The following is a 21,707-nucleotide window of genomic DNA, read 5'->3' on the forward strand; positions in this document are numbered from 1 at the left end:
ATTCCATTGTGTATATATGCCACATTTTCTTTTATCCATTCATCTATTTAAGGGCATTTAAGTTGGTTCCACAGTTTAGCTATTGTGAATTTTGCTAGTATAAACATTGATGTGGCTGTGTCCCTGTAGTCTGCTCTTTTTAAGTCCTTTGGGTATAGATCAATGAGAGGGACAGCTGGTCAAACGGTGGTTCCATTCCCAAATTCCAAGAAATCTCCATACTGCTTTCCATGTTGGCTGCACCAATTTACATCCCCACCAGCAGTGTATGAGTGTACCTTTTTCCCTGCATCCTTGCCAACACTTATTGTTGTTTGTCTTCATAATAGCTGCCATTCTGACTGGAGTGAGATGATATCTTAGAGTAGTTTTGATTTGCATTTCTCTAATTACTAGTGATGATGAACATCTTTTCATATATTTGTTGACTGACTGTATGTCATCTTTTTGGAAGTGTCTGTTCAGGTCCTTGGCCCATTTATTGACTGGATTATTTGTTTTTTCGGTGCTTAGCTTTTTGAGTTTTTTATATACCCTAGAGATTAGTGCTCTATCTGATGTGTGAGGGGTAAAAATTTGCTCCCGAGATGCAGGCTCTCTGTTCACCTCACAGATTGTTTCTTTTGCTGAGAAGAAACTTTTTAGTTTCAGTCCATCCCATTTATTGATTCTTGATTTTAATTTTTGCACTAAAGGAGTCTTATTAAGGGAGTTGAAGCCTAATCCCACACGATGGAGATTAGGGTCTACTTTTTCTTCTATTAGATGCAGGGTCTCTGGTTTTTATTCCTAGGTCCTTGATCCATTTTGAGTTGAGTTTTGTGCATGGTGAGAGATAGGGGTTTAATTTGATTTTGTTGCATATGGATTTCCAGTTTTCCCAGCACCATTTGTCGAAGAGGCTATCTTTTCTCCAATGCATGTTTTTGGCACCTTGTCTAATATAATTGTAATTTTATGGGTTAGTCTCTGTGGCCTCTATTCTATACCATTGGTCTACCAGTCTATAGGTTCTTAATCAAGAAAATGATAATCATTAATGCTAGTCACTGCAATAGACATAAAAAATCATAGTAAAAAATTCTAGATTAATTTTAAGCACTGCAAACACACTTAATCATGACAGGCTCATGACAGACATTTCCTCTGCATGCTCAGCTCAAGTGTCAGATCAAAAGTCTCAAGCCTTAGGTTCTAAGTCCAGCAGATGCACACTCACTCAGACCATGGTGATCAGATCAGGAACAAAGGCAGGCTTCTCCTGGGGTGGAGCTGACAGCTGGCTGAGGAGGCAGTTATAGGGAGAAGTCCTTGTCTCACCAGAATCAAGAGCTGTGAGAATAACGCAGTGGATCAGGCAGATGAGAAGAGTTGGGATGTCAGTACAGGTGCTCATCAAGCTCTCAGGCTGATGTGCATCAGTGTCAGCTGGCTGAATGTTTGTTCATTTGCTCCATCATTTATACTAAATTTTGGGGCTTCTGACCATCCCTTTAATCCCTATCAGCAGCTACCGAATTTCTCAGTGACGTCATTCATCCTGGGGTTAAAGCATCTGGTCTGGTGGTCCTCACCCTGATTTTCTTGCTTCTCCTGCTTATCAGGATGTGGGCAACAGGCCAGAGACTTCATTTTGAGTTTGTCAGAGCGGGGAGAAGTGACTTGTTTGTGCCTGAGGGCGAAATGAAATACTCCATAGGTGTCCCTGGTGAGACTGCAGGTTTCAAACTGGAGTTTTAAAATGGACTTGCTTAGGCTAAGGCTAAGGCCATCCTTACAAGAGAATAATTCTATAAAATGGGCCAACTAAGCTGACTCCCTGTCTCGAGGGGGCAAAATTGCGAAGTATGCAGTCGAGGGGAGAAATGAAGAATGTCCACGCGCTTCTGCCCCTTTCAGTGCTTTATTCACTCAAATGACTCAATACTTTTTCACTCTATAGGTTCTTAATCAAGAAAACAACAATCCTTAATGCTAGGCACTGCAATACACATAATCAATTCATAGAAAACAATTCTAGATTAATTCTAAGCACTGCAAAACACACTTAATCATGATAGGCTAATGACAGATATTCCCTCTGCATGCTAATTTCAAAAGTCTTTAGCCTTAGGTTTTATGTCCAGCAGATGCACATTCACTCAGACCACGGTGATCAGGTCCGGAACCAAGGCAGGCTTTTCCTGGTGTGGAGTGGACAACCTGTTGAGGAGAGGGTTGTAGGGAGAAGTTGCAGTTCTCACCAAGGTCCAGACGAGGCGGTAGAGTTTTAGAGTGGTGAGGCTCATGCAGAGGATCAGGAAAGATTGATGACAAGTGATGGCATGTCAGGTCCTCATCAGGCTCTCCATCCTTGTTTCCGCTGGCTGAATCCCCGTTCATTTGCTCTATTATTTATATAAAATTTTGGGGCTTTTGACCCACCTTTTAATTCTTATCAGCTACCACCAGGATTTCTCAGTGACATCATTTACCTGGGGTCAGAATCATCTGATCTGGTAGTCTCCACCCTGATCTTTTCACCTTTCCCTCTTATCAGGCGAAGACAGCCTGCCAGGGGCTTCACTCTGTTTATCAGGGTGAGGGGAAGTAACTTGTTTGAGGCCATACTAGAGAGCTCTGTGGGTGTGCCTGGTGAGACTGCAGGTTTCAAAATGGAGTTTTTAAAATAGAGTTGCTTAGACTCAGGCCTAAGGCCATCCTCACACCCTCATATCCTTTATTTTCCAGGAAGCAATTTGTCTGAAGTTCTACCTGGCCTAGGTGGACAGGCTGTCACATTCCTCAGCAAAATTCCTGTTATCTGCAGGAGAAATACAGACCCCCCAAAAAATGTTGATAAGAGGAGCTCAAGTTACCCTGAGTGGGGAGACTTTTGTGACCAGATCCAGAAACTTGGTGGAGATAAGGGTAATTCCTTCTGACCATAAAATCCGTAAGAATGCATGGTTAAGAATCTCTTTATGATTAAAACCAGTCAGCGTGGGCCAAAGTGACCTAGGGTTGTTACAGCCTGGAGAGTTGAGTCTAATGTCATTCTGCTCTAAGTCAAGAGGTGGACCCGGGCAGGATTCTCTGGGATCCCCAATAAAATTGGAGTGCAGGAGAAGTACACTGTCCCTCTCCTGAAAGGACCCATTCTCTCCCTGGAGTGACCTTTTCCCCTTTCCTATCCATTCAATAAACTCACTTCTGTTACTCCGAGGAACATATCTGAAATCTTTCTGACTTGATTGCAGGACTTGTGGTTGAAAAGGGGTGTCAGTATCTTTGCACTGCCTCAGTTTTCCAGAAGGCCCCAGCTCTAACAGTTTGATCCCCAACACCACACACACACACACACACACACACACACACACCTCAAAGAAAAGGGAAGAGTAATAAGTTCTCAGGTATTAGGAGTACTGAAATCTAGCCCCATGTGGCCACCAGAAGTTCAAATACCCTTATAAAAGCCTGTACACCATAAGGCCCACTTTACTGTCTGATTATAAAGGTAAAGTTCTCCCCAATTTATGTCTTTGAAGCTGAACTCTAGGTAAAGTGGTAAAAACAGACTTTAATCAATAATACTACTGCAATATAGAGTCAGGCATAAACTGAAATTAATTTCAATTAGTACAGAAGTTCAAGAAAGAATTAAGGAACTGGGGGTGAGCAAGCGTGTGAAACCAAAGGACTAATTTCAACTGGGTTCTTTTTCCTTGTTTTAAGAACCTCAACATAAACACGCAAGGCTCCCAGGGTTTCATCCTCTGGAAACTGACTCTGCAGACAGCGGGAGAACTACAACTCCCAGCAGCCCCAGCGAGGGCGAAACTTCCAATTTCCAAGGCGCCGTTCTCCGTCAGCCTGCAGCGTTAGCTTAGCTCGTGCCTCTAAGAAGGGGCACAAGGTCAAAGAAGGCAGCAGCGGCCCTGGCCGAGGAGTTGCCAGCCCCACAGAGGCCTGCAGAGTTCCCGTCTCAGGACCCGGATAAACGGGAGGCCGCGGGAGGCGGAGCCACGTCGCAGGATGTGCGCTGAGGTCACGTCCGCTGGGTGGGGCTGCAGCGATCCCGCGCAAATTGAAAGGGCCGGCTCTCAACGTGCGACCGGAGCCGGGCTGCCGGTGTTCTGCGTCCCTGGCCCAAGTAAGCGAGGGGCATAGCAGGCGGGCTTCGGAGAAGCTATCTGGCTCTACTGCCCACAGGCGAGCGTGGAGAGCCTTTCTTCGAAAGTTAGGGGCGCTGGCTGTGCGGAGGCTGATGGTCCCCGCGGGGCTCGATCTACACGTCACGCCGATTCCCTGCTCCGGATTCAAGATTTGGGGCTGGAGGTGGGTTGTGGCAAGCGTCTGGAGCGGTCTTTCCGCCTGTGTTGCAAAACCCTTAGACCCAGGGAGGCCAGCGGAGGGATGCTTTTGGTGGATGCAGGGAGAGCCCGCGCTCCCTGCAGGCGGGTCCCGGGGAACAGGCGCCAGGGTTGTGCCACATCTCACGTTCTCAGCAGAGGCCGGCAGTCCAGGTTTACATGCACTGTTCCCACTTCTAATTGTCACAAACAAGTAATTTTTTCCCTTAATTACAGGCCAAAGGAAACGCGGTATCTGGAATGGGCTTGTGGCCACGACTGCACATCCCGGAGAGAAAAGGATGAAGTAGTGAAGTCGTTTCTGCTGTTTCTCCTGTGCCACCGGTGATCTCTATGAGTTGATATGCGCCAATTGGCACGCATTCTTACTATGTCAAAGAGGAAATGTTTACTGGAGGGTATTTACCTTGCTTAGAAGAAACTTACCTGTTTCATGAAATGTATGTCATCTCCAATTTCCTCAGCATGAGCAACAACTCGTGTTAGAGACATTTCTGAGAGGTAGGAGACTAATGGTCAGAAACTGACTTGACCGCCTGCATCCAGATCACCTGGGTTTAAATTCAGGCTATCCTATCACACTCCAAAAGTAGTGAGTCAGTCACTGGAGTGGAGTTGAAAATCTGCCTACATCTGAAATTTGAAAACTGCTGGACTAGAGAATCAGCTCTAACAGGGTGGCAAGAGGGTAAGGATGACTTCTGATCCTGTACTTTCTTTTCTTCCTTCCAAACTTGATGTTTCATAGTAGACACTTGTCTTAAGAAATATCAAGCAAATGCTTGGTGCCTATTGCTATCTTGTCTTTATCCTGTGGAGTTGGAATGAGAGGGAGTAGTTGCTTTGGAAAGGACAGTGGCAGCTCTGGAATTTCCATGTAGGTCTTAGTGAAGTATAACCTCATGAGAGGGAATGGGAAGTTAAATCATTTGTCATTAGAGCTATATTTGTACAGCAAGCATAGTTTTAGATTTCTTTGGGGAGTAACTTTTTTATGACTTGTCCCTAGGCATCACCACTGCTTGTTATAAGAATGTTTGGTGGTAGTAAATTTTAGTCCTAAAAAAGTACAGATCTCTTTCTGTAATTATGTATTTTATTTTTTGAAATCCCTACCTTCCTACAAACTGTTTCTACTCTTATGTGACTTTGCATGTTGGCCTTTTAATGCCTTCTGTGGAGGCAGTATAAAACCACAGCAGGCATATTTTGTAGATTTTTAACAATGCCTTTTTTGATAAAAGCAGAGGTTTATCCATTTTTGAGTACGTTCTGTGTGCTTAGGACTGTTAGTATCTTGGAACACAAGTTATGATTCTTAATATAAAAGCACTTTGGAAAGAATGAATATTAAGCAACTATCAAGTGGCATTAGAGGTAGTATTGTTGATTAAGGTAAATTCTAACCTATGGAATTTGACAGGGAACAGGCCAGTTATTAGCTAAATAATAACAAATTCTGTGTTCGATTGCAAGCTCCTTTTCTTCATTTTTCAGAAGATTTTTGGTAAGCATTTTGCTTTAAATATTGCTCTTTTTCCTTTCATATCATGTAGTTAATTTGGCACTATGGGAATACAAGGACTGCTACAATTTATCAAAGAAGCTTCTGAACCCATCAATGTGAGGAAATATAAAGGGCAGGTAGTGGCTGTGGATACCTATTGTTGGCTTCACAAAGGAGCTATTGCTTGTGCTGAAAAGCTAGCCAAAGGGGAACCTACTGATAGGTAAGTTTGGACCTTATATTAATTATTTGAGAATTTGGAATCAGACTTAAAGAGCTTACACCCATTCCTTCCAGGAATGGATTTTTATTCCGTGCTAGTAGTTATTAAGAAACAAGAGTGTGTGTTTGAAAATATTGCAAAACCAGGGATGACTTCTTTCTGTGACATAGACTAGTTTTAGTTCTTTGTAATAAGCCAGAGAGTATCAGGACACCAACTGACAGATAAGAGATTGTCTCCTTTATTCTTTACCTAAGGCAAACTTTTTAACAATGTTTTGAAAATCCATGATGTTCAGACTCTGTACTCTTAAAGAGTACAGACAACACACTGCTAATCTCTGGCAGCAAAACAAGGCAAAGGGACAGAATATTCTGACTTCCTTTTTATTTCACTTATGGCCAAAAATTGGGGGCCATGTACATATCCAGTCCCAGTTCTGTGATCTCATTTGAGGCAGGTTCAATGTACAAATGCCCTCTATTTTTTAAATAGAAATATTAGAAAATCAAGCAAGTATAATTTTTGGATAGAGATTTTCCACAGGGATTTGGCCAATATTATGAGGGCTTTTTTTTTTTTTTTTCCTTTCTTTTAAGTATATAATTTATCTCCTGCATGAAAAACTCATGGATCTTAATACTAATTAATTAAGCATAATGTATAGTAGGTAAATTATGTTAATCCTGTTAGTTTCCATTGAAGAAAGGTGGGGGAGATAATCATTGTTGAATGATGAGTGTTTGGGACTTTTAGGCCTGTCAGGTTAATGCAACCGACAGTAACCCCTATCACCAGTGTCTGAGGGATCTGAATAAGACAAGGTACTTCTTCCACTCTAATTGCTAAAATGACCTTTTTCATGCTGGGGATTAAACATAAGGGCATTATGCATGCTAGACATGTACTCTAACCACTGACCATGCACCCTCAGCTCCAAGATAACCTTTTTTTATTATTATTATTATTATTATTATTATTATTATTATTTTTATACTAGGGATTGAATCCAAGGGCTGCTTTATCACTGGGCTACATCCTCCCTTTTTATTTTAAGATAGGGTCTCACTGACTTGCTTAGGGCTTCGCTGAGTTGCTAAGGCTGGTCTTAAACTTGGAATGCTCTGCCTCAGCCTCCTGAGTTTCTGGGATTACAGGAATGAATCACTGTACTTGGCCCCAAGATAATTTTTTGAAAGCAATTCTATTTTTACCCTGAATTTAAACTATTACAATAGTGAATGTCTACAAGTTTTTTATTACTACTTTCAATGTTTCTTTGAATCTCTCTTCATGGGGAAAAAAAAGCTTTATATCTATTTTTTTGTAAGTTTTGATTACTAATTAGAAGAGGTGTTGAAAATACAGGCAATATCTTTTATTAATAAAGATGAGAGATGAAATCCACAGGACCTGCCCTGTAGTTGGTGCTTGGTGAATATTAATTGAAGTAAAAGTTTTTGGATTTTCAACACAGTACATACTGTGTGTTTTAATTTTCCCCTAGCAACTAAGAAGTCACATTTAGAACTGGGCACAGTAATCTGTAATCTCATCAAGCTGGGAAGATAAGGCAGGAGGATTGCAAGTTCAAAGCTGGCCTCCACAACTTAATGAGACCCAATCTCAAAATAAAAAGGGATAGAGTTGTAGTTTAGTGATAGGGCACTCCTGGGTTCTGTCTTTAGTACCAGGAAAAAAAAATGTCACATTTGGTATAATTGATCTTTCTTTTTCACCTTTGAATGGAGAGAGGTATTAGCCAAAAAGATTACCACTTCAGAAAATTGGGATAAGCTTGAAATAAACCTTTATCATTATTATAAAGGTTGAGGTAAATCAGCGTGCACTAACTTGGAAAGATGTGTGTGAAATATTTAAAACAGTATGGCTTGTATTCTGTTTAGTAAAAAGAAAAAAAAAAAGTGACCAGATGCAGTGGCTCATGCCTATAATCCCAGCAGCTCGGGAGGCTGAAGCAGGAGGATCGCAAGTTCAGTGCCAGCCTCAGCAACAGTGAGGCCCTAAAGCAACTCAGGGAGACCCTGTCTGTAAATAAAAATACAAAAAATAGGGCTAGGAATGTGGCTCGGTGGTTGAGAGACACTGAATTCAACCTTTGGTAACAAAAAACAAAACGAACAAACAAAAAAATGTTCTTTAAAGTTAATTATCATTTTGTATTTGCTTTCTCCTAATTTTTGCTTAATATTTTAATCAGCAGGTGCCAATCATTGTTCTCTACCAATGTAGGTCGATTATCATTGATCTACAATAAATTGAAAAATAAGGATAATGTAATGAGTCTTTCAGTAAGATTCAACTTCAAAGGCTATATGTTTTTCTACTATATTTGAGCTAAAATGTCTTTTTCTTTATGAAGGGTAGAAGTTTGTTGTTAATTGCGTTGTCAGAATAAAAAACTGTATACAATACATGATCCTTGATTGGATCCTGGGTTTAGAAAACTAGTAGCAATGGTATGCTGGATCCAACACATACAAGCTATACATAATCTCTTCCCAACTCAGCATTGACTGACTCTATATTGGTAGCTTTCCCACTGTTGTGAATATTCACTTTAGGGAAATCAGGCACCCCAACTCCCCAGAACTGGTTGTTAAACATTTACCAGGACATCACTGGTATGAAGAAGCCTTATTGGAACTGTTGGATAAATTTTAATGTAGACTATATATATTAGATAGTATTTTGTATCACTGCTAAATTTCTTGGGTGAGGTATGCTATTGTTGAAAAAATCAAGTGTCCTTATATTGTTCTTAGAACTTTTTTAGATTTTAAATGACTCAATTTTTTTTTTTTTTAAATGAGAGAAAAAGTGTGAGATTGAAACAACAAAATGTCTGAATCAGAAAGGTAAAAGCCCTTCAATCTAAAGATGAGGGAAACTAAGGCTTTAATGTCTAAGGCAGGATTTGAACCCAAGTATGAGTTCAAGTTTCCATTTCATATAAAAACACTTGTTTTAAAAAATAAAGTAAAATCAAAATTGTCTAATTTGGTCTTAAATAGAATAAAAGTATTACTTTAAGAGTTGCAAGCATTTAAATGTGTTTTTCTTTTTCCCCATAGGTATGTAGGATTTTGTATGAAATTTGTAAATATGCTACTATCTCATGGAGTCACACCTATTCTTGTATTTGATGGGTGTACTTTACCTTCTAAAAAGGAGGTAGAGAGGTCTAGAAGAGAGTAAGTTGATTCTATACTTAATTATTAACTTAACTGTGCTAAAGTTAGATGTTGTAGGCTGTATACCATATTTTTTAAAATCTTAACTTGTTGAAGCTTGTTTTATAATCTAGCGCATGAACAGATTTCCTAAAATATTCTATATTAGATCATTTTTAGTTTTTAAATAAATATCTCAGTTACTGTGTTTTCATTTGATATAAAACATCACTGTGAAAAGGTTTGACAATAATTGTATGTGTGTTCATGCACATGTGTCTATATTTTAAATCACTTGTTTTTGCTTAGAAGCCCAAAGGATCTGGGTTAATATTCTTGAGCATGTGGTTATGCATTTTCAAATGAGTCAAACTTTTTTAATTGTAGCAAAATTTCCTGAATTATACTCTTATTACAGTTTTTCAAAGAAGCCTCTTAAATATATATTTTTTAATATTAAAAAAATATTATTACCTTGCAGAAGACGACAAGCAAATCTTCTTAAGGGAAAGCAGCTTCTCCGCGAGGGGAAAGTCTCAGAAGCCCGAGAATGTTTTACCCGTTGCATCAATATTACACATGCCATGGCCCACAAAGTAATTAAGGTAAGTGAATAGAAAAATAAAGCTAAAAGAACAAATGGCTAAAGCTCATTTAAGCTACTTCTAAGTTGCTCATTAATGGAAGGGCAAGAAAATCACAGGAGAAAAATTATTCTAGTCCTAACCTCAAGTAAAGAGGTTAGAAGAAAAGATGAATGGTACTATCAGGAGAGGAGTCCAGCTGTTTCTAAGAGAGAAATCCCAAGGAATGAGTAAGGCCTTCCCTCTTGAGGTAAGTGACTTGGGTATATAAACATCTTGGCCTGTTGTTTGGTAGGAATGGAAGGGACAAATTCCTGGGGGTTTTCATTTTCACCCGACTCATAAAATCTTCAGCACTTATTATACCTTGCACTTTTTTTTAAAAATTAGCACATCATAATTATACAAATTTATGGGATTCGCAATGATATTTTCATGCATGCATACAGCATGCATTGATCATGTCCAGGCCCACTCCCCTTTCCACACCCAGCTCTGTTCCTATTAATCACTGTTCTACTTTCAATGACTGCACTCAAACCTGTCTCAGTGCCTCAGGCCTATGCCAACTCCTATTATCCTTAATCTGCTTAGAAGCTTATTTCCTTATTTCCTGAATTTTTGTGTCAGCTACTCAGTCCCAGCCCTCAGGCCCCCAACCCTTTCCCCTTTTTTTTTTGGTTCCTATACTGGGGATTTTTATTTAGAGACAGAGTCTCCCTGAGTCCTTAGGGCCTCTCTAAGTTACTGCTTTTCAAACTGCTTGGTAAAGGTGGTATCAACATTTTTAGGATATAGGTCTACTATCCAGTTTCTGAACTAAAATAAGCACTAAAAGTCTTATGGCCATTTCTTTTGTCTTCATGGGTTCAAGTGGAAAGTAAAGATGGGCTACAGGAAAAGATGTGAAGTATAGAGGAAGCACGTGCTAGTTATAAGTTATTCATTAATGGGAGGGCAAAGAAGAGAGGACTTCTTTTGTGCTTAGTAGAGAAGAAGCCTGATTGAACACATATAATAGTACCAAAGGATAAGAGCAGATCACCTAATGACAAGAAAAAGAAAGGAGAAAAAAAGAACCACGATTTGCAGAGTTGCTGAAATTAATAGTACCAGGATGCTAATGCATCTTTCTACCTTTCTTAACTTCCCAACGCCTCTCCTTGGGCCTTGGGAGCTGTGCCTTTGATTTGGAACAAGAAAGGTTGTGTTCTAGCTATTTGTGATGGGGACTGTTTTTTCCTGGCAATGTCATTTAAAAAGTATTCTCCCCCTCATTAATTTGTTTTAAATATAATGATTAATGTTTAGAGTTTTATCAGTATATTATTAGGCAAACTTTTGTAGCCTGACAGGGCAACCTATCACTTTTGGGGAAAAATTTTGCAAATCCCCAAACATAAATACTTTTAGAACATACATATAATATTTTTAAGATGAAAGCTTTTTATAATTTGAAATAATTAATTTTGTAGTTTGCAGGCACTCCCCTCCCCCCCAAAAAATATTTCTTTTCTACAAATTTGTAAATTGTTTTTTTTATAAATTTCTTAGTGACTGGGTGCTTAGTATAAAATATGCTAGAACTAAAAGTAGTGAAATATTTCAATGAAATGGTTTCTGAAAATAATATTAGCATGGGCATATTGAAGCTAGTAGTAAAATGAGTTTGAAGTGGAAGTCATTTAGTGCTTTCCATTTGCCTTGTTGGAGATTCACTGAGTTCTCTTTCATACAGGCTGCTCGCTCTCAGGGGGTGGATTGCCTCGTGGCTCCATATGAAGCTGATGCACAGTTGGCCTATCTTAACAAAGCTGGTATTGTACAAGCTATAATAACAGAAGACTCTGATCTCCTAGCCTTTGGCTGTAAGAAGGTACTTAACTGCAGTGTTACATGTTACTTTTCTATGTTGATAGGAGTAGTATAAATTAAGAAGCTGAAGTTTTTTCTCTCCAGGAATAATAGGTTTATCTAAAATTTGCAGTTCACATCTGTTTATATAATGTTCATAGTTACTTAAGATGATTTAAAAGTTCAGATAGTCAGGACACTTTTTCAGAGAATGCACTTGAAATTGGAAATGGTTGTTCTTTTGTCCAAGTTATTTGTTTATTTGTTTGTTTATTCTTTCAGTGCTGGGAATGGAAACCAGGCCCTTGCACATGCTAGGCAAGCACTCTGCCACTGAACTATATCCCCAGCCTTTAAAGTCCTTAGTAGAATGTAAACTTACCAGTTTTGCTTTTTAATAGTAACATGCTGTATTTTTTTTCAATTGGTTAGGTAAATTAAGTAACTTATCTACTAATGACATGTTATACAGTTATTTGTAACCATGCATAAAACTGTTTAATGGAAAACTTCATCATGATATATTATTTGTGGATGACTAGAAGGATCCATATCACAATGCTAATGTTTGGTAACTGGTAAATAAGAAATTATGGCAATTGCTATGTATCTCGATTTTCTAAATAAACATGTATTACTTTATTTTTTTAATATTGTATTTTTTATACTGTTATTTTATTTATTTATAGAACCCAGTGCCTCACACATGCTTGGCAAGCACTCTACCACTGAGCTACAACGGCAGCCCCAACATGTATTACTTTAATAATAAGAAAAGGTTGATTACTTTAAAATATAAAAGAAGGAGAAAAAAAAAGGCATTACTATTTGGTCATCATTATGATCTGTGATAAAGAGGTGGAGAGATATTTTGCCAGAGTTGAGATAATCAAGTCCTGGCTATATACCTGTCTCGTTCTGCCCAGCTTCTATTTCTCAGTGTTAAAGGGAGGAATAAGAAAGATTTCTTAGAATTATTGCAGTAAATTAGATACTAATAAATCAAAATGGCCCTTCTAGGTGTTAACATTTCACTTTCATTTGAAGGTGATTTTAAAAATGGACCAGTTTGGAAATGGACTAGAAATTGATCAGGCTCGGCTAGGCATGTGCAAACAGCTCGGGGATGTATTCACAGAAGAGAAGTTCCGTTACATGTGCATTCTTTCAGGCTGTGACTATCTCTCATCATTGCGTGGGATTGGTTTAGCAAAGGCATGCAAAGTACTAAGACTGGCCAACAACCCAGATATTGTAAAGGTAAGAGTGATTCACCAAGTTCCCTATTCAATTTCTGAAGCATTTTTAAAATAATAGAATGAACTATTCCGTATATGAATTTTTAAGTGTTCTATTCTGTCAGTGTCCTGTAAATGTTATTGAAAGGAGCAACTGAATAAAACATTAAAACTTTGCTTTTAGCAATTAATTAACATTGGAAGATCCATGTTTTTAGCAATTCAAAAATTAGTAATTTTTAGCTACTTAGGGCAAAACATCTGGGGTAGGATTAATGCTAGACTCACATTTTTATTTTTTATTTTTTTGGTAGTTGTAAATGGACACAATAGCTTTATTTATTTATTTTGTGGTGCTGAGAATCGAACCCAGTGCCTCACACATAGCAGGCAGGCGCTCTACCACTAAGCCATAACCCCAGTGCAAGACTCATGATTTTTTGACCTCTATTCTATTGTCCTGTAGTAGTGGTTTTCAAACTTAAACTTAATAATAAACTCATTAAAGGTTAACATAAATCACATGTCTTTATGAAAAATAATCATTTTTAAGACAAAAGTTAAGAGAGAGGAATTATACATTTATCAAATCTCTGTAACATGGCTTAAAAAAAAGTTGAATTCTCATCTACATCTTTATATTTAATCTCATTTGATATCAGGTGGTAGGTATCTGCTGAGAAATTAAAACAGTGGCCATCACCACTATATAGATTCTCTGATGCCTTTACCTTAAAAAAATAAACTGGTATTTGGGCTAGATGGTGTAATTCAGGGAGAACTTGCCTAGCATCCCCAGTACCTCAAAAATAAAATAAATAAACAAATAACCCTACATTAAAGGAGGCTCACTTGGATAGTTTTCTAAAACCGTTAGAGTTTAAAGAGGATAAATCTCATTTTTTGGGGGGGGGGTGTGCATATGATTTATTTATTTATTTTTGTTTTAATTAGTTACACATGACAGTACAACATAATTAGTTACACATGACATCATACATTTGAATCAGATGGGGTAAAATTTTTCATTTTGAGTGTACAGGTTGCAGAATCACATTGGTCATGCAGTCACGTATATACATCCAGAAATAATAAAGTCTATTTTATTCTGCTGTCCTTCCTTTCCCTCCCCCTTCTCCTCCCCTCCCCTCCCATCACTTCTTTCTACCCCAAAATCTAATGTGACACACTTCTTTTTTTTTCTTTTTCCTCACTTCATGATACATGTATTCTGTATAACGATGAGGGTCTCCTTCCATCTTCTGAGCAATTCCCCTTCTCCCTCCCTTAGAAATCTCATTTTCTATTTTCAAGAGTACAAGCATGAGTCCTCAGGGCAAAGGGTGATATAACACAATGGAAAGATCTTTGGGTTGGGAGATAATGGCCTAACTGGGAATAAAGAAACATGCCTCAGCTAGCCTGTGACTCTAGGATCTTTGGTTCTCTGGGTCTTTCCTTTATCTCTGAGCTTGATGTACACCTCTTAACAACAGGGATACATTCTAAGAAATGTCTTAGTCAATTTTGTCATTATGCAAACATGATGGGGTATTACACAAACTAAGATGTCTCTGATGTCACTAGATGATATAATCTTGTGGGATAACATATATGTGGTCTCTTATTGAAACATCATTGGGGAGCTGGGGTTGTGACTCAGTGGTAAAGTGCTTGCCTAGCACATGTAAGGCACTGAATTCAATCTCCAGCACCACATTAAAAAATAAATAAATAAATAAACAACATAAAGGTATTGTGAACATCTACAATTAAAAATATTTGAGCTGGGGTTGTGGCTCAGCGGTAGAGTGCTCGCCTAGCGTGTGCGAGGTCCTTGGTTCAATCCTCTGCACCACATAAAAATAACTAAATAAAATAAAGGTATTGTGTCCATCTACAACTAAAAAATAAATTTTTTTTTAAAAAAGAAACATCATTGTGCAGTGTATGACTATAATATTTAAGATCCCTCCCATCCTAAAGCATCCATGACCAATAGAAGTTAAATATCAACTTAGTTTTTAAAATACGATCTTAAAAAAAAGATCTAAGAATATTTTAGTGTTTTTTTTTAATACTTTTAAGTTGACATGGACCTTTATTTTATTTATTTATATGCTGTGCTGAGAATCAAACCAGTGCCTCACATATGCTAGGCAAGTACTCTACCACTAAACCACTGCTCCAGCCCCCTTTAGTGGTTTTTATTCTAAAGTTTCATATATTGTTTGTATTTTTTTTTCCAAAAGAAAGGGGCTTTGAAGATGAATTACAATTCATGTTTATGTTTCAGTTTGGAAACATAAACATGATATATAACTGAATCTTCAGTCATTCAGGTTAACAATAGAAAAACCAAAGAAAATGCTAGTCATGAGACCAAATTTTAAGTGATGGGATGTGGTTGTGTTTGCAGTTGGTTTTTTAATGTAGATGAAAGCAATTGGTTGTTTGGTCTCCGCTCATGCTTCTCTGATGTAAATCAGTCAGTCTTGGGGATTACATGCTGTCTGTTCTTTAGTCACAGATAAAATAATTTTGTTTCCATTGTTAGGTTATCAAGAAAATTGGACATTATCTCAAGATGAATATAACAGTGCCAGAGGATTACATCAAAGGATTTATTCGAGCCAACAATACTTTCCTTTATCAACTAGTTTTTGATCCCATCAAAAGGAAACTTGTCCCTCTGAATGCCTACGAAGATGACATTGATCCTGAAACACTAAGTTATGCTGGACAGTATCCTTTCTGAATCACAATGATAGAATTTTACATTTCTTTTTTCTTTATTATTACAATGATAATTTTTTTTTTCGTGAGACATCCAGTAAAAAAAGAAGAAAATTGGGTATTGTTTTTTGCTTTTTTTAATAATGAAAATATCAGTATTTTGTTTATTACTATGCTGGTGAAAACTTTTCTTTATAAATCTGATGCTCACCTGCCATAGTATATTGATTGTTTAGATTGACTTGACAGGGCTAGGCACTGGGTCAGTCACTTATGGCACTCATTCCACATGAGAACCCCTCATTGCAAACAATTTATCTGGACATATGAGTGCACCAGGAGAGGATGTCCTCCTACAGCCACTGGCACTCAGGCTGATGCGGATCCCTGAGTCTTTAGGTGATTCCCTGGATTTTCCCCCATATCTCCCTAAAAAGGGGCAAGTGCTGACCCGGGCCTTTGCTATTAAAGATGTTCTACTCCTACAGAGACGGATTGAGACCAGCACATTATGCCTGTGATTGTAGTAATGCTGGTATAGAAAGAAGGATCCATTTAAATCATAAATCTTCAATATTTTCAATGACAATCAAAAACATTTTCCTATCATAGTTCAGTTTTATTTGATTAGTTGTTAATGTAGACATATTTCCTTAATCTTATCAACCTAGGTATGTTGATGACTCTGTAGCTCTTCAAATAGCACTTGGAAATAAAGATATAAATACTTTTGAACAGATTGACAACTACAATCCAGACACTGCTATGGTAAGATTTTAATGACTGCTATATAAAAGCACATTTTAGTTATATCTCAAAAACCATGATTAAAGATTTATCTTTGTTTAGTAAACATCTCTGAAGCATTTTTGTATCAAGACACTATGCAGAGTATTCATTGAATCAACTTGATCCTAGAAAAGTTATAAAGAACCTAGGTATTTTGGCAAGGTTTGTTGTTGTTGTTGTTGTTTTGTTTTTCTTAAGTTAGTAAGTAACCACATTGTGTATTACCAAATGTAGACTTTAGTACTCTTATGATCACATTTGGTGCCATTTTTGTCATCTCACCCTATTCACCCTCTTTGGCATTTGGCATTGTTGAAAACCCAAATCTAGTCACGTTGCTTTTGAGAATATAAACTATTTTTTTCAGTCATTCGTAATTGAGTGAAGTCGTTGAGTACCCCTGCTGTCTTTGAATCCTTTACTATTTTTTTCATTGTATTTATCCCTTTAGATGCAGTCCTGTTACTCTTCATATTCCTGTTCATATTCTGTTCTCCTTTCTGTTCATATTTATTCCATGTAAGTTCTTTTAGTTATGCCATTTATGCAGAGAGCTCACATGTGTTTGTACCTTTACCCCCATTGCTTGCCTGTGTACCAGCCTCATAATTCCCTTTGTGATTTGGTCCCTACATAAATAGTTTACACTAACTTAAAATCTATCCCATAGTCAAAACTGAACTCTGCATGGTTTATCAGTTTCTCTTAATAACATTTCTTGTGTTTTTGTTTTTGCATATTTATTTCCACATAACAATACATCTCTTTTATTGTTTATTTACTCTTTTTCCCCAATAGACTATAGTCTTTATAAAGGTGTAGTTTTGTGATCTTCATTGCTGTATTGTATTTACCACATTTCTTTGTTGGAATGAGTGAATGTCTCTTACGTGATCTCTTATTTTCTCAAACCAAAAAACTTGGAAATAAAGTTTAGCATTCTTTTGATTGCTAAAGCTTCTTGCTTCTTTTAGCTTTCTTTCTGGTTGATATTTTCTGTTTTCTCCTAGCTTCCAGTCTAGCGTAGGTCTTTTTCCCCTTGCTTACTAATTCAGTCCTTTACTAAGCATTTATTAAGTACTGTGATGACATAGTTAAGTTATCTAGGGTTCTGGAATATAAAGAAAAATAAAATACCCTCCTTGCCTATAATGTGCTCATTTTCTAGAAAAGGGAATGTGATTATATAGAGAGAAATGTGGAGAGTGCTATAATAGAGATGTATTCTAGGATCTGTGAAAACAAAAGGCATAGACCTAACTCCACATGAGAAGAGAATGCTTCCTGATAATAATAACAGTTTTTGACCACGTATTATTTTTCAAATAGTATTTTAAGCACTTCAAAATATTAACTGATTTATGTTTCAACAAGCCTCTGAAGTCAGTACTATTCTCACTTTGTAGACAATTAGAGAAAAGTTGGGTAACTTGCCCAAGTGACACATTGAATAAATAGGAGAACTGTGATTCTAAACCAGGCATTCCACTGTCTGCTCACAGAGAAGACAATGTGTGTCCTTGGTCTGCATGGATTAGCAAGGATTTTCAAGGGTGAGTGATTTCAGGCCAAAGAAAACAGCATGTATAGTAGAAGATAAAATGTTAAGGGAATTTTTGTGTTGTTCATTATGGACAGACCAAGAATGACTTAAAGTTAACCTTGTAAAGGAATCAGAGCTCCTTGCAAAGGAGAAAGCAGTGAACCTGAAGAAAATGCTCACTAACAATCTGGTGACAAGTTGAGCATTTAAAAGTAATCATGCCAGGTGAGGTGGTGCACACCTATACCCAGCAACTCAGGAGGCAGAGGCAGGGGCAGATCCTTAGGAGGATCAGCCTCAGGAACTTAGCAAGACTCTGTCTCAAAATACAAAATAAAAAGGACTAAGGATGTAGCTCAGTGTTAAAGTACCTTTGGAATTAATCTCTAGTACTAAAAACGGAGAGAAAGAGAGCACCATAGTCATAGTCCTCATAATGATACCAAAAGAGAGCTGTATGTTCATCAACTCAAATTATGTAAACTTCATACTCGGATTGCTATTTCTTTATTTTGTTTTCTAATCTGCTGTCCAGCATGATAGGCACTAACTACATGTGGCAGTGCACATTAATTAACACATTAATTAAAATTAAATGTTTGGCTAAGAGTATATCTCAGTGGTAAAGCACTTGCCTAACATAGGTAAAGCCCTGAATTTGATCTCCAGCAGCACAAAAAAAAAAAAAAAAAAAAAAAGAAAGAAAGAAAGAAAGAAAGAAAAAGAAAAAAAAATCAGTTGCTGTTTTAATTTTTCAGTTACATGGGCTACCTTTCATGTGTAGTGGCTATCATTTCTATCACTGCTGAAAATTCTATTGAATTTTAAAATTTCTACCACATCTAAGTATTCCTGTAATTGTACTTTTTAAAAAAAGATTTGTATTATGAATATAACCTAGAATCACTCTCCAGTAATATTAAATATAATTTCTAGGACATTTTCTTTGGCTGTTTGCATCATCTCTGTTTGCTTTGAAGGTATTTTTCTGTTTATTTTGGTCTTTTTTATAGTAGAGACTTTCTTTTTTCCAATCATGTTTGAGAGAGACTGAAAAGCTCATTGGAAACCAGTGTGTGGAGGAAAGGCTTATAGTCTTAGACTTTACTCTCGGTTGATCTCATTTATAACAAGCTGGCTTTGCTTGTTTGTAAATTCTTTGGTGTCAGAGAATGTTTTCTCTGCACAGTTACATTTTTCCAAAAGGGAATCCTCTAGTGTCTACTTAAAGTATATAAACCTGACTCTGCATTTTGAGAGCAGGATAGTAGAGTGAATTGGGGCAAGCTGAGTGATTCCTTACCATTTATTATTTAGCTTCTCATTTCATGTTGTTTCTAGGAAAAAAGAATATCTTCATCTTCTAAATGCCTATTGTTTTATGTTTGTTTCTATGTTTCAAAAGTCCAATCATGTGGTTGTGAAGTCGGTAGTGTTAGCTGACTGTATGGTCAGGTTGGTGATGGGGACCCAGCAAATAACAACCCCTTTTCAACCTTCCCCCATCTTTGGCCTTCAGAGTCCCTCATGCCTTAAATTCCTGAGCTTTTCTTCAGGTTTCTGCAGGTGGAATTGGCTTTTCATTGATATTCTCTTCTGTTGATACTTAGGTTTGGTATTTCTTCTGCTAAGTCTTTTGACACGTTTATCTTTTATCTTCTGTAGTGTGGAAGTATCTGATGTAGTATGGAATTGTCTTTACTTCAGAAAATAGAGTATGGACAAAAGTACCTCAAAATGTTATTGTAGCTAGAGTTTGTGCTTGTATTTCTTGTCCTTACTGTTTTGTGAAGTGATTATTGGAAGAAAGAGTCTGAAAGTGTTCACTCTGCTCCGCATGTGAATTAGTGATACTATAATTTCACCAGAAATCATTCTTAAGTTTTTCATTTCAGAAAGTCAAATGTAGTTGTATTAAATATGTCTAGTTCTGAACAGCAAGGTAATGGCTTATTAAAACAACCATCCTTCATAAGCCCAAATCCCTGTCTAATCCTTCCCTTTTTCATAGAGAAATTCATTATACACCAAACTAATTTTTTTCATCTAAATTTATTCTTCCCTGTCTGATTTTCTACTCACCTATTTCTGCTTTTTCAATAAAACTATCAGTGGGATATAATTCCTGGAACAATACTGCTAAAGTAATTTTTAATACTCATTCCCTTAATTAAGTTACATTCCTTGTTAATTCTCAATATCCTGATTAATGTCTTCTTGGTTGATTTATACTTATTTTCCTTTTTATTTAAGTGCAAAATTTAGATTTTAGTTTATGTGGGAATTTATCACCTGGGATTCATGCCTCCCAGTTGACATTTTTTTGTTGTATCTCCTACTCCCCCCACCACACACACACACACTTTACTTGTCCGTTTTTAAATAAGACTATCATTGACATCCTTTTAGCAGATCATTGTCTTTGAAAATGTGTCATAATTGGGAAGAATTTATATTGGCATTAAAAGTGATTGCCAATACCAACTGGCATCAAGCCACGCCCTTTCTCAAAAACTCTCATTGTAGACCACAGTAACTTTTTATTTCTCACCATTGTCCACTAAAGATGGCATCTGGTGTGGATCTAATAGAAACTAATGTTATGTAACCTTCACTTGTTTTGGGTTGAACTCAGCCACGTTCTTCAGGTAGGATACTTGATTACATTAAAGTACATGATTTTATGATCAGGTGCATTTTAAAGGTTACATATATGATTATTTGTAGACATATTGCCAGTTAATTATTTAACTAATTAATATTGTGTATTGAAATAGTATTCCAATTTAAAGGTGACTTTTTTCCTAACCACACTTTGTCAATTGCAATCTCATTTCTTACACTATTCATCTTAGGAAATTTTGTTTTTTATTTCTTACAAATGAGTCAATAGAATGGCTTAAGTCTCATTAGAAGAAACACAGACCTGGGAACACAAGACACATTTATAGAAAATATAGGGCTAGCTAAAAGTATAAAATGTTGTTAAGGGACAGATACTTCAAAGCTGATCTTTTTAAGGATAATTTATTTAATTCTAATCTATATCGTTACAGAGGGAAAAGAATTGATTATCTTTCTTCTTCAAGTAACCTTTTTCTTTTGTAGTCTGACCTATCAAGAAGTCATAGTTGGAACAACAAAACTTGTCAAAAGTCATCTATTGTTAACAGCATCTGGCATAGGAATTATTGCCCTAGACTTGAGTTGGATAATGTTTCAGGTGCTACACAATTCAAGGAAAATCCAAGTACTGTGGGCATTAAACAAGTGATTAGTACTAAAGGATTAAATCTTCCAAGGAAATCATCCATGGTGAAAAGACCAAGAAATGGTATGTCTTTAGTTTTTATAGAATACTAGTGAGTATTGGTCATATTTAAGAAATTTTTGTCAAACCTAAGATTGCTAAAATCTTGTTTTGTTTTTTTTTCTAGAAGTTTTATAGTTTTGGCTCTTATATTTAAGCCTGTGATCCATTTTGATCTAATTTTTTAAATATATGATGTAAGGTATTCCTTACCTTGCATGTGGCAGTCAAGTTCCAGTATCATTTGTTAAAAAGTTATCTTTTCCTCAATTAATTGCCTTGCCACAGTTACTCCAAATCAGTTGATCCTATAAGAGTGTGTCTTTTTGAACTCTATTATTATGTGCTATTAATCTCAACTTAGGATCAAATATATT

At 36.9% G+C, this 21,707-nt stretch overlaps 1 protein-coding gene across 1 annotated transcript in view; it reads left to right on the plus strand.

Annotated features, from left to right (window-relative positions):
* Positions 1–4,869: 4,869 nt before the first annotated feature.
* Positions 4,870–21,707, plus strand: part of Exo1 (exonuclease 1) — a 30,035-nt gene continuing 13,197 nt past the window's right edge. The window contains exons 1-9 of the mRNA XM_027928633.2: positions 4,870–5,040; positions 5,909–6,082; positions 9,178–9,297; positions 9,758–9,881; positions 11,599–11,736; positions 12,762–12,974; positions 15,510–15,697; positions 16,360–16,456; positions 21,129–21,354. Of these exons, the coding sequence (XP_027784434.2) occupies positions 5,922–6,082; positions 9,178–9,297; positions 9,758–9,881; positions 11,599–11,736; positions 12,762–12,974; positions 15,510–15,697; positions 16,360–16,456; positions 21,129–21,354 (1,267 nt within the window). The 5' untranslated portion in view covers positions 4,870–5,040; positions 5,909–5,921. The remainder of the gene's footprint in view (positions 5,041–5,908; positions 6,083–9,177; positions 9,298–9,757; positions 9,882–11,598; positions 11,737–12,761; positions 12,975–15,509; positions 15,698–16,359; positions 16,457–21,128; positions 21,355–21,707) is intronic.

The sequence above is a fragment of the Marmota flaviventris genome, chromosome 12 (assembly GCF_047511675.1).
Source record: "Marmota flaviventris isolate mMarFla1 chromosome 12, mMarFla1.hap1, whole genome shotgun sequence".
Taxonomy (NCBI): Eukaryota; Metazoa; Chordata; class Mammalia; order Rodentia; family Sciuridae; genus Marmota; species Marmota flaviventris.